This window comes from Petromyzon marinus, chromosome 35 (genome assembly GCF_048934315.1).
Source record: "Petromyzon marinus isolate PM22_M1 ecotype Great Lakes invasive population chromosome 35, UKy_Petmar_22M1.pri1.0, whole genome shotgun sequence".
NCBI lineage: Eukaryota > Metazoa > Chordata > Hyperoartia > Petromyzontiformes > Petromyzontidae > Petromyzon > Petromyzon marinus.
The window spans coordinates 13,530,299-13,546,551 of NC_133701.1; the positions used below are offsets into that span (position 1 = coordinate 13,530,299).

The 16,253-nt window shown below is 52.2% G+C and overlaps 1 protein-coding gene across 2 annotated transcripts in view; it reads left to right on the forward strand.

The window, feature by feature from the left end:
• TIE1 (tyrosine kinase with immunoglobulin like and EGF like domains 1) overlaps positions 1 to 16,253 on the forward strand; it is a 61,919-nt gene that overhangs the window by 42,347 nt on the left and 3,319 nt on the right. For both annotated transcript variants that reach the window (XM_032966313.2, XM_032966314.2), the window contains exons 19-21: positions 1,519 to 1,709; positions 2,123 to 2,236; positions 4,477 to 4,547. In XM_032966313.2, the coding sequence (XP_032822204.1) occupies positions 1,519 to 1,709; positions 2,123 to 2,236; positions 4,477 to 4,547 (376 nt within the window). The remainder of the gene's footprint in view (positions 1 to 1,518; positions 1,710 to 2,122; positions 2,237 to 4,476; positions 4,548 to 16,253) is intronic.

Below are 16,253 nucleotides of genomic sequence, written 5' to 3' on the forward strand. Positions count from 1 at the left end.
ACCTCTGCCATGGCTGATCATTGTCTTAACGCCGTGGGCACACGTGAAATTTATTTCTCGAAGACGAAGGTACTATGCAAACCCACTGGCTATCAACAAAGATTTGTTCATGAAGCCATTCAGATATATAGACACAGACACAATTTCAACAGAGCAGATGGGTACAAACTGAGCAATCATTGGAAGGATGCTATTAACCAGGTAAAGTCATAACTGGCTGTGATGCTTCCATCCTACCTGCCTATGTTAGCAGTTATTTCTAACTCTCTGAGTTACATTACCTTGTTAAATGTCTTTACATTAACAAGCTAAATGTCTCACTAACATAGCTGCTGCTTCCCTTTCCTCGATGCGGCGGTGGTGCTCGTTGTTTAATAGGTTGAATGTCTCTCATTGACACAGCCGCTGCTGCGGGAGTCATCTAACATTGACATGCTCATCTCTAATCTCGAGCAATACAATGGCCGCTTCTTCAGCACCGTCACCGTGAGGTTACATTAACACATTTACATGCTAATCTCTAATCTCGAGCAATACAGTGGCTTCTTCAGCACTGTAGCCATGGGGTCACATTAACACATTGACATGCTAATCTCTAATCTCGAGCAATACAGTGGCTTCTTCAGCACCGTCACCGTGGGGTTACATTAACACATTTACATGCTAATCTCTAATCTCGAGCAATACAGTGGCTTCTTCAGCACTGTAGCCATGGGGTCACATTAACACATTGACATGCTAATCTCTAATCTCGAGCAATACAGTGGCTTCTTCAGCACCGTCACCGTGGGGTTACATTAACACATTGACACGCTAATCTTTCATCTCGAGCAATACAGTGGCTTCTTCAGCACCGTAGTCGTGGGGTTACATTAACACATTGACATGCCAATCTCTAATCTCGAGCAATACAATGGCCGCTTCTTCAGCATCGTCACTGTGGGGTTACATTAACACATTGACATGCTAATCTCTAGCAACACAATGGCCTAGGTATTCCAAGCTCTGCGATCTTACATTTACTTCCATCTCTAGCCCCGCCCACTTACCCTTGGGTTGTTCCTATCTCAAACCTATACAATCTTTGGCTGCAGTAGCTCTCTCGATACATTTATTCCTGCCTCAGCAATCTGCCTGCTGTATTTTTTCACCTGAAGACGATTGCTTGTGTTGCGATCGAAACGTCGTGATTTGTTATTTAATTATTTTTCTATCTACGTGACTTTAGTGAAAGACCCAAAGAGTATTTACTATGCAAGTAAAAAATTAGTGTTTTAATATTTGTGTGCTTTTTTAAATTTAGGGCCCCTTTGTTACATATGCTACAGGCCCCGCACTAGCTTTATCCGGCACTAGTCGTATGTATGCATGTTGAACTTCTTTCACGCCGTATGTAGCCAACCACGCTAATCGGAGGCGCGATTAGCGCGGTTGGCTACGCTGTGGAGGGGGAGCGGAGGGGATGTGGGCAGAATCTTTGTGGCTCCCGCACCTGACCCCCCCGACCGGTCGGCGTAGGGTACCTGTACATCGCGATAGAGTTTGCGGCGTTCGGGAACCTGCTGGACTTCCTTCGCAAGAGCAGGGTGCTGGAGACGGACCCGGCGTTCGCCAAGGAGCACGGCACGGCCTCCACGCTCTCCTCACAGCAACTGCTTCAATTCGCGGCGGACGTCGCCAAGGGCATGCAGTACCTGAGCGAGAAGCAGGTCCGGCGTGTGTCCAGTGTGTGTGTGTTCAAAGCTATATGGGGGGGGGGGGATCTATCTTGGTGTCAGGTTTGTGTGAGGTGCCGCAGTGGCAAGATGTTAACTACCTCGCCTGGTATGCAGGAGGTCATGGATTCCATTCCGACCTATACTCGCTTAACGACCAAGTCACTTATCGACTGGTTTCATGGAACCAATTACCGTCGTTAACAGTGGTCCTACTGTTCCTGGTATGGTGTGCAAACATCGACATTGGGGAGACAAAGGCAGCCGGGAAAGTGGTGCTGAGTCCACCCACCCCACCTTGTGCGCCGTATCAGCGTTCGTAGGCATCTTGCTGACAGTGCTAGCCCCCGAAGAGTCTGTTAAAGGCTGACATGGGAGCTGGATCTTTTTCTCTTTGCCATTACCAGTTTATTCACCGAGACCTGGCCGCTCGAAACATCCTGGTGGCGGAAAACTACGTGGCGAAGATCGCCGACTTCGGGCTGTCGCGCGGCGAGGAGGTCTATGTGAAAAAGACCATGGTGGGTACAAACGGAAAGAAATCGGAGCAAAAAAAAACAACCCGCTCTACAAAGGATCCAATAGTGCTCGCGCACACACGCACACATACGCACCCAAAGCAATGATTCAACAAAGTGCATTTTCTTGCTGTCGCAAAAGTTTGTTCGAGACAAATTACTGTGCAAAAGCATTCGCGGTTACGCCAGCTGGAGGAAAGGTCAAACTGGATGTCAGGCGGCGCACTCGCGGCTCGCGGGAAGACGTCGCAGAGGAAGTACCTCCGTGATCCCTTCCGGCGACCTCTGGCCCACACACGAGGGGGCTGCATTGTCTCGCGTGCCCTGCTGCAGGGAAATGTCCATCCCGTGACAATGAAGACGACGTTTTTTTTATTCTCAGAGCTGTGGCATTTTGCCAAATCAATTGAGAAGCTCGATGGTCGTGCTTGTTTGCGAGCGTTCGTTTGTGGCCGGGCACTTGAGAAGCTGGCTTCATGGCGAGCGGCTCCAGCCCGGATTAAAACCCGGACATGCACACGTGAGCGGTCGTCCATGTAAAAAAAAGACAAAAAATTATGGTCAAGAACGTCTTCTTGGTCCGCCAGTGACATCACCGTGACATCATCATCATCCTCACTACCATATATTTTACTAAGTTGTCTGGTGATGCTGCTGCTGTCTTGGCAGTGATGTACAAGCACAAACAACAACTCAACATGCTCCACGTCAATGATAACACTGTGCGTGGCCTTTAAAAATAACTCATTTATAATACGCGACGTTTCAAACAATGGCCTTCATCGAAGATAGACGATTCATTCATGATTCAATGTTGATTCATGTGCTCTGAAGACAGACTGTTGCCCAAAACCTCTATGTATTCTCTTTGCAAGGCCGTGGACGGCGTTAGTGTTCACACGGAATGTGCTGAGTTGCGATGACATTCAATGTCAGAGCGGCGATGTCACCACAGTGCTGTCGTGCTGTGTGTTTAAAAGTCTTTGTGTTCAATCACTATCGAGGCTTCACACTCTGAACGCACAACTCCGAGTATGCATCGAACAAGGTGAGAGCCATCTACTTTGGGTTGCGTCTTCCCATACCCACAGATGCAAACGATCATTGTAGCAATATTCTATTCCTTTACTTAGTGTCTGAGTAGGTAAATCATTCACAGACTGAATCCGACACCAAATCCCCTGGGTCCCTGTTCTGGTGAACATTCTGCCACAAAATATTGCGCAAACTGCAAAGGAGTTTTCACATTTTCTGGCCAACAATAACCACATTCACCCATCAACCGAGACCTCAATAATGCTCCTCGCCACTGACTCAAGTCTCAGTCCCTCTTCTGGGATGGCGCCATGACTGCTGCTGCTGTCACCATCCTAGAATCTCACCCCAGATTGGGAGGAACACTGCTGGCGAACAGAGTGGAACAATGTGGACGTACAGAATAATAAACACCTCCTTGTTCAAGACCCAAGCATCATCACACCTCCTAGCTTTGACATTTTTCCTAGAAGACACTGGTGGTGTGACCATCAATTACATCTACAGGCCGATGTAGCACATCCCCTTCATACATGGACAATTGAAGACACAATCCACAGCAGATCAATCGTTGGCCCTATCGTTGCGACTAGCAGACCTCAACATTGCCATTTTGCGATCCTGAGCATCTTTGCTGCCGCCAGAACAGAATCAGGAGACTCTGGGCAGGATTCCCACAAACAGTACAGAGACAAGTGAAGGTCGCGCGACGACGTGATTGATGGTGGTGCCGTGTGCGGGGTCTGGTGGTGGTGGTGCCATGTGTGGAACCTGGCGGTGGTGGTGCCGTGTGTTGTGTGGTGGTGCCGTGTGTTGTGTGGTGGTGGTGACGCGTGTTGTGTGGTGGTGCCGTGTGGTGGTGGTGGTCCCGTCTGGTGGTGGTTGCCGTGTGTTGTGTGGTGGTGGTGGCGCCGTGTGTTGTGTGGTGGTGGTGGCGCCGTGTGTTGTGTGGTGGTGGTGACGCGTGTTGTGTGGTGGTGCCGTGTGGTGGTGGTGGTGGTGTTGCTGCGTGTTGTGTGGTGGTGGTGGTGCCGTGTGTTGTGTGGTGGTGGTGGTCCCGTGTGGTGGTGGTTGCCGTATGTTGTGTGGTGGGCGCTCCTCTACTGTGGCGGTACGTTGGCACTGGGTGCGATGGCATCGGCTCGCTCGCTCACTCGCTCGCTCACTCACTCACTCCTCTTCTGTGTCTCTCTCCTCGTTCTCACCAGGGGCGGCTGCCCGTGCGATGGATGGCCATCGAGTCGCTGAACTACAGCGTGTACACGTCCAAGAGTGACGTGTGAGTGGCACACCAGCACACACCGGCACACGCAGACGCATGCGAGCACACACAAAAATAGGTGGCCACTCTTTTTCTACTGTAAACCAAACCCATACGTATTTCTCAGTCAGCACTGGGCCTATTGTCAAAACAGTGCAGTCTCCTGCAGTGAAGTTAAATACAGCAACGGCACAAATCAAATCCTGTCAACTGCACACAGGTGGCCAACTCCCAGACTGTTGGGAACCCCACACATGTGTGGCCAACACGTAGTGAGATGTGCACAAACATTTAACATCTATAACTTACACAGCACTATGCGTTTACGGGATGAATATCACACACAGTCAACACACACGAAAGTTGCTCTGTGTATCGGTTAACAATGTCGCGTAAGCACGTTTTGTCTGCGGATTCAAATGTTTGGCACTTCACCCAACGTCGCTGTTAAATCTAAAAAAGCTGTACGACGCCAGCGCTGTTCATCAAACACGCTCCATGCGCCTCAACGGCCACGGGGAGTTTTGCAACACTGGCATGTGGTGATCCACCAACCCTCACTGCCTCCCCACAGCGCTGGATTACAGGCCTCGTGAATAGCTGTGAAGAAAAGGCATTGCCTGAAATGCCGCCTATGATATATTTCTCCTTTCGGCCCACGCACACGCGGGTGTCATTATTATTGGCGTACGTGATGAGTGTGTTGTTGTTGGCTGAGCTTGTGCACACCACTGCATCACCAACATGCGTTATTCAACGTTAAGGCTGCTCCAGATCACAGCATACACAGCCGACCACTTCCCCATGACCTTGCAGACCCCTCGGGTCCATGGACCACGTGTTCCATTCTCGGTTGGAGGGGTTGACTCAGCCCATCATCCCTCCTCACGGGGTCCATAGAATGAGTACCAATTTGTGGCGGAAATCATCAGCGGTTGTCTTTATGTATAGACCGGCCTCCCCACCACAGGAATGTGGAATTTCCACCACTGGCTCAGGGGCTGTAAAACAGGAGTTTAGCACCGATGCCTCAACGCTCGTTTGAACAGCAAATCACTCTGACTTCAGAGAGCAGGGAGGGGGTAGCGGCACAGAGGAGGCTGTGGGACTTGGTCCCTTCACAGAGGTCCGGAGCCCGGGCTCGGACAGCCAGGGAATGCGTCTCGGCCGTGTGGTCGATGGCCAAGCGGGGAGGTTGATCCCACGCGACGGCTTTGGACTGCGGAGGCCGACCGTAGCCCACAGCAGAAGGCCCGGGGTAACTGGAGCAGAGAGGAGGCCTGGTTTACGGTGCAGGGGTAGCAAGGGTGCCACAGTGGCGAGATGTTAACTACCTCATCTGGTATACAGGAGGTCGTGGGTTCGATCATGATGCCTGTATATTTGGAGTTTGCATGTTCTCTCTCTTCCCGTGGTCATGTGGATTTTTCTCAGGTTCCTCTGGTTTTTCCCTCCACATTTAGCATCAAAGTGCGATTACAGAATATTTGGCTGCTATAAATTTCCAAATAATAAGCCACTTCGTAGAGCTATCATTTGTGATGGCCAGATCCCTTCCAAAAAGAGCCATATAGCTCAGTGGTACCTTACCTGGCAAAATAAAAATAGGTAAATAGAGCGTGTCGGAGGTGGCGGTGGGGACCTTCCGCACGAGTCGGTGCGGTGGACCAGCGGGGAGCTCGTTCCGCCGCTGGTTTTCCAGAGGATCTGCAGTTTGAATGCAGCGGGCCTCGTTAATAACCGTGCCATACCACGTGCCGCCTGCTTTGCTCAGACAGCCGATACCGCGACGTTATTCGAAGGAGAGTAGTGAGCCATTGCACGCCGGCGTCGTGGTCTCAAATTGGCCACATTTAGTAAAATCACTCGAAAATCATTGACTCTGGAATCACGCGGAGCAGCGATCGCCGCTCCCCTCTCCCTGCTGTGAAAGAGCAGGACCCTCGCGAGAGAGCGTCTTGAGACTCGACGAGGCTTTGCCGGGTAAACAAAGCGGCAAATGGCAGGGCGTGAAGACGCCACGACGGGGATCGCGTCCGTGCGGCCGGGATGAGCGCGGGGGCGGTGGGTGGTGGGCGCTGCGGCTCGTTCCCACACGGTCCCCCACGTCCCGCCGCCACCACTACCCACAATCCACCTTCCCACGCACGGTGGCCGCAAGGGCGGGCTTATCTCTCCCGAAACGCTTCCACGCGGCCGCTGGGGTCCAGCGGGGGCGGGGGCGGCGCTATCGGGGGCCGCAATGCGGTGCCCTCCCTGCTCATCGCGCCGCTACCACGCGCCCACCCCGCCCCCTCCCCGCACGCCCCCACAAACCATGGCCCAGCCCGCTGAGCCGCCGCAGGCCGAGGCCACCGATTATCTGCTAATTAGGCTCTAACTGCCTCTTACAGCGGCGGTAACCGTAAAGAGCACGCGAGAACGTGCCCTCTGCTTCACTCGCCGTGGACGTCAAAGATCCCGCGAAGTAATTCGAAGAAGAGTGGCAGGCGTCACTCACAATTTGTCAAAAAAAATTCTCCACCGCAGATTAATCAATTGGGATAGACGACAGCAGCAATCGTTGCCCCCCCCTCCCCCCTTACTGTAAAAACTTAGCAGGATCCTCCTGAAGAAGAGTCTTGAGGCATCTCAGTGTAAACAAGCGTAACGACAATAGCAATAATGTGACTGGTGTCTGTGAAGGAGGAGATGATGCCAAGTGACTAGGAGATGCTAACTACCTCGCTTGGATTACAGGAGGTTGTGGGTTCGATCCCGACCCTGACTCCTATATATTTGGAGCTTGCATGTTCTCCCGGTGGTCACATAGATCCTCCGGTATTGCTGCTATACATTTGAACCTTATGGCTGGACCCCGGGGTCCCATAAGCCCCGGCTCTCGCATAAACAATATATTATAATGTAAACAAAAACGTTGCTCTTTTTAACCAATGGGTTTGAAGGATGGTGGCAAGTGTTGTCTTGTTAAACTATGCCTTTATAATTGAACTACTTACCTGCAGTACCTCTATTTAAATACACTATTGAAAAAATAATTTACACCCCTCTGTCAATCATCGTGTTTCTCAGTGTGGATTTGTGAACACACTTTGTAAACAGTGCGTAACATAGTACGCGTTTTCAATGCGCTGTTCATATTGTAACAAGCGTTTATATCAATGTTACTCTACAGAGAAGTCGGTCGCCGCTCTTCTTATCCGCATTGATACGAGCGGTATGTGGGGACTATGGCTTAACCGCAAAAAAATCTGCACAGATGCATACGGACAAGAGAAGTATTATCAAACAGGAGGAATTAACGGTGAAACGCATCTCATCTGTTAAATATCTGCAGGTAATAGGATTGTCATCGATTGATCCTGGCTGCAGACATTGGTAGGTCACAAATATCTTCTTGGTTCTTTCGGTAAAGTCACGTAGAAGGGAAATAATAAAATAATAAAAATAAAACATAATCAAATAAAATTCTCACGACGTTTCGGCCACAACACTTTACCGAAAGAACCAAGAAGATGAATCCCTGCAGTCACGACAGCTTTAAATCCAAAAAAGGTCACAAATAATAATGAAGATAAGAGAGCAGTTTCACTGCATTATGCATACTATTATGACAAATAAAGGACTCAAGTCGTGTAGGCAGTTTGAGCAGCTTTGGATAAGACTTGTTATGATCCTGCCCATACCCGAGCATGGAGTGCATTCGCTTGTTCAGTTCTTGTGCGCATTCGTCCTCGCTGCTGTGCTTGGACGACACGAAAACAGAACGATCCGCGCCAGGTGGGTCGCGGCGTTTATGTGCGTGGTGGGACGGAGTCACCAAAAATAAATTAATTACGATTTTGACCTCCGTTTATTCGAGACCCCGGGGTCCCGCCATAAGGTTCATTTTCACACGATGAGCCGTTTCGTTGAGTCCGGTGATGCGTTTACGTAAACTCCGCCCCCGCACAGACTCACCGTGTCGGCGGGCGGCCTGAGCCGGGATGCGGGCCCTAGCGGCCCCCGTATGGATTTGTTTATTTTCAACTGAAAAAATTGGAGAGTTTCCCGGGGAAAGCCACGTGGGGTGTGCGTGCATCCGTTGATTCCGTCACCTGGATGCGCGCGTGCGTCGGGAGCCGGAGAGCGGTGGCGTTTGTAACCGCGTCTGGGCCGAGGGCTTTACTCCCTCGCGTTCGTGGGGTATTCTCCACGTTATGCCGGCTCCCACGTTTTAAACTCTCATCAATGGGCGTAAGCCAAGCATCCCAATGCGGGAGCCTCCTTAGTGGAGTCTTGAGACTCGGCAAGGCGCATCGAAGAGGAGGCTAGAAGGTAGTACAGCAAAAATGTGGACTCCATTTGTTCCGCACGCTTGGGTTTTCTCCGGGCGATCCAATTTCATCCCACATATAAATATTAATTAATTGGCCGGTAACACCTGAATATATAGAGGACCGCAGAGCTTGGGCAGTCATTGGTGCCGGCGCACCACGCGACTGCCGGGAAGCTTGTCTGCGGTTCCTCCTCGCGTCTCTGCGTCGTTGTCCCTGGCCATGAAGTTTTTGTTATGAACGTTGGCCCAGGGTTCCGGGTTGTGTTTGGCTCTGACCCTACTGCACGCGGTGGCCTCTGTGTGTGTGTGTGCGTTCCTGCGTTTGTCTTTGCGAGGCTCTTCGTGTGTCTGCAGTGAGTTTATTTTGTTTTGCCAAATCAGAAAAACCCTTTGGGTCCATCGATGTGTCTTGTGTCTACATCTGTGTCTTCGTGTACATGTGCCTTGGTGTGTCTACGTCTGCGTATAAATGTGACTTCTTAGCCCGTATCCACAGATATAAATAAATACCCTCCACCAGCTCCCAATCCATTCCTAGAATCCAAGGTGGCACAGTCACCTTCTCCCCTCTACAAACTCTCCTACCTCTCCCCTCTCATCTCACTCCCCTCCCCACTCTCTTTTTTTACGATCAGAGGAAACAAGAAGATGCTTGGTGTAGTCGGCACTTTGCTTCGTTCATCATTTCATTTTTTTAGTTTTTTTCAATGCTTTGCTTTATGTCCCCTCCCCCTTTTTGAAATGAAAGTTTACACGCTTTGCTCTCCTACTTCTTACCCCTTCCTTCTCTCTCTGCCTCCTCTCTCTACCCCCTCTCGCTCTACCCTCTCTCTCCCTACTCTATGTCTATGTTCCCCCTGTTTTCTATGTAATTTTTTTTACTACGACAAGTGCTGCATCTGCACCCAGCCCTTCTCGCAGTCCTACGGCCTCCAATGGTAGCTTATATCTGCATGCAGAGCTCTCCGTCTTCTGCCACTGAGCACACGGCCTCCTCCAGCGCCCACTGCTCCTTGAAGGGCCGGCACGGCGTGGGTCAGCCGCGCATGCCGGAACTCCAGCCACACCCTGGCTCCGACCAGAGCGCGGAAGATGCCCAGGCTGCTGGCTGGACGTTTCCCCTCCACGGCCACCTTCCTCGCCCTGTATATGGCGAGCTTGGCGTAGCCGACGAGCACGTTGACCAGCCCCTGAAGATGTTGGGATCCGTCGCCCTTCGGGTATCCAAAGATGAGAACCGTCGGGGAGAAGTGGAGGCTGAACCTTAGGAGGATGTTTCTAAGGACCTTGAACAGCAAGTCCAGGCTCCACACTCTCCTACCTCTCCCTTCTCATCTCATTCTTCTCTCCTCCACACAATCTCCTACCTCTCCCCTCTCATCTCACTCTCCTCCCCTCCACGCGCTCTCCGCTACAGCTACCCAGGCCTTCTGTCGAAGCCTCCAGCAACCTTAGCTTAGTGAAAGGTCGCTCATTCTGCTCAGGAACTCTGTTCCCCCCGCTGTCCGTGCTGCCGACTCCTCTGCTCTGCCTGTGACCGTCTGCCCCCCTAATACACACACAGACTCTCTGCTGCTTCCTCCTTTTCCTGCCTGTGCTGGGGACTGTGGCGCAGCGTGGCGCCTTGAGACACGGGGGCGCGGGGGAAACTGCATCGCTTACACGTCTCATTGCACATGTCCATTCACGCGTCGCTGTGTCAGCATTCACATGTTCGTGTCCATGTGAGTGCGTGTCCATGTGGCAATCAACTCACGCAGTCAACCCATAACACCTCGGTCTGTCGCGTGACCTGTCAATGAGCCCTCAACTATTCACGTGGCCTCAAAGTGCACCTAGCCTGGCACAGCACTGTGGTGACATCACTACCACCTAGTTGTGTCCATTTGTTTGTGTCCATGTATTCAAATCTTTGTTATATTATATATTTGTGTCTTTGCATGTCTGTTGTTTGTGTGTCTCTCTACGCGTGTCTGTGTCTGTGTGTGTGTCTCTCTCTCTACGTGTGTCTGTGTCTCTCTACGTCTGTATATGTCTTTGTGTGTCTCTCTACGTGTGTATGTGTCTCTCTACGTGTGTCTGTGTGTCTCTCTACGTGTCTGTGTGTCTCTCTCTACGTCAGTTTGTCTCTCTCTACTTGTGTATGTGTGTGTCTGTCTACGTGTCTGTGTGTGTCTCTCTATGTGTGTCTGTGTGTCTCTCTACGTGTGTCTGTGTGTGTCACTCTACGTGTGTCTCTCTATGTGTGTCTCTCTACGTGTGTCTGTGTGTGTCACTCTACGTGTGTCTGTGTGTGTCACTCTACGTGTGTCTGCGTGTGTCTCTCTATGTGTGTCTGTGTGTGTCTCGGTTGCGTAACGCTGTGTGGAAGCTACCTGGTCTGTCGCTCCGCACTAGGCTTCAGGTCTTCTCAGCCACGGTCATTCCCTCCCTTCTCTACGCTTGCGAAATGTGGACCCCATTAATGGAGCATCTTCGCCGGTTGGAAACATTTAGGCTGGCCTGCCTACGATCCATCCTGGGTTTAACCAGGTTGGATTGTGTGAGGAGCTCACAAATCCTTGAAAGATCTGGGCAAGGTCCCATCGGTGAGCGCCTCCCGCAGGCAAGGCTGCGTTGGCTGGGTCATGTAGCCCGCATGCCCAGCCACCGCATGCCGAAACAGCTATGGTTCGGCTGGATCGAGGGGGCTAAACGGGCGTGGCACGGGCTAGAGAAGAGATGGAGTGATGTGATACAGGAGGACGTGGAGCTGAGTGGACTTGCCGATGACTGGTACCAGCGGTGTCAAGATCGGCATCTGTGGAGGAGGCTCGTGAAGGACGCTATTAGGCAGTTGGAGGCAGTCGCCCTCCAACAACAACTGAGGGCGGAGGAGCGACGCTCACAACAACGAGCGGAGCGCCGGGTGGCTAAAGCACAGCAGGTTGGCACAGTAGGGGGCACAGGTGGTGCACCAGCCAGTCATCTCAGTCAGTCGACCCGTGGCACCTGGGTCTGCCCCGTGACCTCCTGCCAGCGGGCGTTTGACACTTCACGTGGCCTCAAGGTGCACATGGCCTGGCACAAGCGTCGTCGTGGTGACGTCACCGCCACTTAGTGGCGAATGGCGGTTGTTGTTGTTGTGTGTGTCTCTCTACGTGTGTCTGTGTGTGTCACTCTACGTGTGTCTGTGTGTGTGTCTCTATGTGTGTCTGTGTCTCTCTACGTGTGTCTGTGTGTGTCTCTCTACGTGTGTCTGTGTGTGTCACTCTACGTGTGTCTGTGTGTGTCTCTACGTGTGTCTGTGTGTCTCTTTACGTGTGTCTGTGTGTGTCTCTCTACGTGTGTCTGTGTGTGTCTTCCTACGTGTGTCTGTGTCTCTCTACGTGTGTTTGTGTGTGTCACTCTACGTGTGTCTGTGTGTGTCACTCTACGTGTGTCTGTGTGTGTCTCTCTACATGTGTCTGTGTGTGTCTCTACGTGTGTCTGTGTGTGTCTCTCTACGTGTGTCTGTGTGTGTCACTCTACGTGTGTCTGTGTGTGTCACTCTACGTGTGTCTGTGTGTGTCTCTTTTTGTGTATCTGTGTGTGTCTCTCTACGTGTGTCTGTGTGTGTCTCTCTACGTGTGTCTGTGTCTCTTTACGTGTGTCTGTGTGTGTCTCTCGTGTCTCTCTACGTGTGTCTGTGTGTGTCACTCTACGTGTGTCTGTGTGTGTCACTCTACTTGTGTCTGTGTGTGTCTCTCTACGTGTGTCTGTGTGTCTCTCTACGTGTGTCTGTGTGTGTCTCTCTACGTGTGTCTGTGTGTGTCTCTTTTTGTGTATCTGTGTGTGTCTCTCTACGTGTGTCTGTGTGTGTCTCCCGACGTGTGTCTGTGTGTGTCTGTGTGTGTGCCTCTCTACGTGTGTCTGTGTGTCTCTCTACGTGTGTCTGTGTGTCTCTCTACGTGTGTCTGTGTGTGTCTCTTTTTGTGTATCTGTGTGTGTCTCTCTACGTGTCTGTGTGTCTCCCGACGTGTGTCTGTGTGTGTCTCCCGACGTGTGTCTGTGTGTGTCACTCTGCGTGTGTCTGTGTGTGTCACTCTACGTGTGTCTGTGTGTGTTTCTCTACGTGTGTCTGTGTGTGTGTCTACGTGTGTCTGTGTGTGTCTCTCTACGTGTGTCTGTGTGTGTCTCTCTACGGTTGTCTGCGTGTGTCTCTCTACGTGTGTCTGTGTGTGTCTCTCTAAGTGTGTCTGTGTGTGTGCGTCTCTACGTGTGTCTGTATGTGTCTCTTTGCGTGTGTCTGTGTGTCACTCCACGTGTGTCTGTGTGTGTCTCTCGACGTGTGTCTGTGTGTGTCTCTACGTGTGTCTGTGTGTGTCTCTTTGCGTGTGTCTGTGTGTCACTCCATGTGTGTCTGTGTGTGTCTCTCTACGTGTGTCTGTGTGTGTCTCTACGTGTGTCTGTGTGTCTCTCTACGTGTGTCTGTGTGTGTTACTCTACGTGTGTCTGTGTGTCACTCTACGTGTGTCTGTGTGTGTCTCTCTACGTGTGTCTGTGTGTCTCTCTACGTGTGTCTGTGTGTGTCTCTCTACGTGTGTCTGTGTGTGTCTCTTTTTGTGTATCTGTGTGTCTCTCTACGTGTGTCTGTGTGTGTCTCCCGACGTGTGTCTGTGTGTGTCTGTGTGTGTGCCTCTCTACGAGTGTCTGTGTGTCTCTCTACGTGTGTCTGTGTGTCTCTCTACGTGTGTCTGTGTGTGTCTCTTTTTGTGTATCTGTGTGTGTCTCTCTACGTGTCTGTGTGTGTCTCCCGACGTGTGTCTGTGTGTCTCCCGACGTGTGTCTGTGTGTGTCACTCTGCGTGTGTCTGTGTGTGTCACTCTACGTGTGTCTGTGTGTGTCTCTCTACGGTTGTCTGCGTGTGTCTCTCTACGTGTCTGTGTGTGTCTCTAAGTGTGTCTGTGTGTGTGCGTCTCTACGTGTGTCTGTGTGTGTCTCTTTGCGTGTGTCTGTGTGTCACTCCACGTGTGTCTGTGTGTGTCTCTCGACGTGTGTCTGTGTGTGTCTCTACATGTGTCTGTGTGTGTCTCTTTGCGTGTGTCTGTGTGTCACTCCATGTGTGTCTGTGTGTGTCTCTCTACGTGTGTCTGTGTGTGTCTCTACGTGTGTCTGTGTGTCTCTCTACGTGTGTCTGTGTGTCTCTCTACGTGTGTCTTTGTGTGTGTCTCTCTACGTGTGTCTGTGTGTCTCTCTACGTGTCTGTGTCTCTCTACGTGTGTCTGTGTGTGTCTCTACGTGTGTCTGTGTGTGTCTCTCTACGTGTGTCTGTGTGTGTCTCTACGTGTCTGTGTGTGTGTCTCTCTACGTGTGTCTGTGTGTGTCTCTCTACGTGTGTCTGTGTGTGTCTCTCTACGTGTGTCTGTGTGTGTCTCTCTACGTGTGTCTCTGTGCGTCTCTTTACGTGTGTATGTGTGTCTCTCTACCGGTGTCTGTGTGTGTCACTCTACGTGTGTCTGTGTCTCTCAGTGTGTGTCTGTGCACGTGTATGTCTGTGTGTGTCTCTCTGTGTGTGTCTGTGCGCGTGTGTGTCTGGGCTGGTGGCGCCTCCCACCCCCCTACCCCCCGTGCGGCTTCCTGCATTCTCCACTTCTTATCTGTGCCCTACACTCCCAGCCGCACGATTGTTCTGCAGTGTCCAGGCCACGGCAGCTTTTCCTGTCGCGGCCTTGGCCGTGCTGCTCTGCTGCGGCCGCGCAAGTCTCGAATCCGCCGCCTGCGCCTAGCGCGTGGAGCCGGGGGCCGGGACCCCCCCCCCCGTCCCGAGCCCCCCTCCCCACGCCGCTCGCGCCCCCTCGCTGCAGTGATGGGGGCAGAGGATCCGGGAACTTCCGGAAAAAATATTCCGTGAGAAGTAGATCCCGTGAAGGTGTCGATGTAGCGGCGATGTAGCGGCGATGCGCGCACCTGGGGCCGCACGTGGCGGCTGAGGGTCCCCGCGGGTTAGCCGCGTGGGTGAGCGTGAGACGCCCCTGCCTGGACACACTGCAGACGAGCTCGATGACATTCGTGCATTGAGCAGTACCGGGGGACAACAATCTCCGCGATGAGGAAGACGGAGGACCGACCGAAGTGGCAGCCCAGGCTCCTCGTGTGTGGAGCAGGTGGCTGGGCGGATTGTGAGGCCGCAGGATAGCGAGAGGTGGCAGTGGGGTGGCTTGGGGAGGAAGCCTTCATCCAACAGTGGATCGATGGTGCCTGCTGCTCCTGATGACAAGTGTTGTTGAATTGGTTCACCGCACTTGAGAGAGTTCCCCGTCGTTCCTTCTGAGCATGGGCAGCAGGTGGTGTTGTTGATGAGCTGAGTGCGACCTGGGGAAAAAAAAACAAATCCACTGCTGGATGAAGACCTTCCCACGATGTTGTCGGTCATGGCGGAGGTTGTATGACCATACTTCACCACGCTGGTCAGTGTGAAGGGGGAGGTGGGGGTTCAATTATTGATCCGTCGCCACCGGTGTTGGCTGTGGCCGTGAACAAGGGTCACGGGGTTTATAACACAGTACGCTAAGCACTGCGGCCACAGCTGTTACCCAAGGGGTTAAAATAGTGAGCGGATATGTTCACCATGCTCATTGTGAGGGGCAATAGAAATGTCCACATCCTCTTCCTATTCCTGTCCGACTGAGTAGTTTTGTAAATTGAGGGGATATCTAGGCAACTTGTCATAGGAATCTTTAATGTTTTTTGGTAGGGGATGTTGTGGGACTCGGCGCCGTGATGGTTCCCTGTGCGTTATTCCGGTGGCGTGACGGTGCCAAGCGAAGTTTGTAGAGGTGTGACTCCGGGGGACTTGGCAGTGGAGCGAGCGGTTCCACCGCAGATCCCATCACCTCTGCTCCCCCGGGGTGGATCACATGAGCACCATATCGTCGGGAACTTCAACAGTGGCTGTCCTGCGGATAGACTTGCCCCCTCCATAGGAATGCGATATCTCCCACCAACCAACTCTGTCTTGTGGACAACAGACGAGCGTCGATGCCTCAATTCTCATTTGAGCAGGAACTCGCTTTATCTTGCATCAGGTTTATTTTTTATATTTTACTGCCGATTGAGCTTAAGGTTGCTCTGGCTCGGCCGACTGATCCTGATCTTCCAATGGCCCACGAGCAGCCTGGGCCTGCAAACTGAGAGCCCGACAGTGCTGAGCTTGTGCCAAATCGTGGGCTAGCATGAGGACACGGGGTTACACGCCCGCCCCGCGCGAGCGAGACTGGCGAGTGGTGTGAAAGAGTTGGTAACACGGAACACGGTCACATGGAACACGGTCACATGGAACTCGGTCACATGGAACTGGCCGCTGCCGTGGTCGCACAAATGTGCTGACGCTCGCTCGCTGTCACCCCAACGTCCGCACGGCGCAATGCCCGCATCTGTGAAACGCG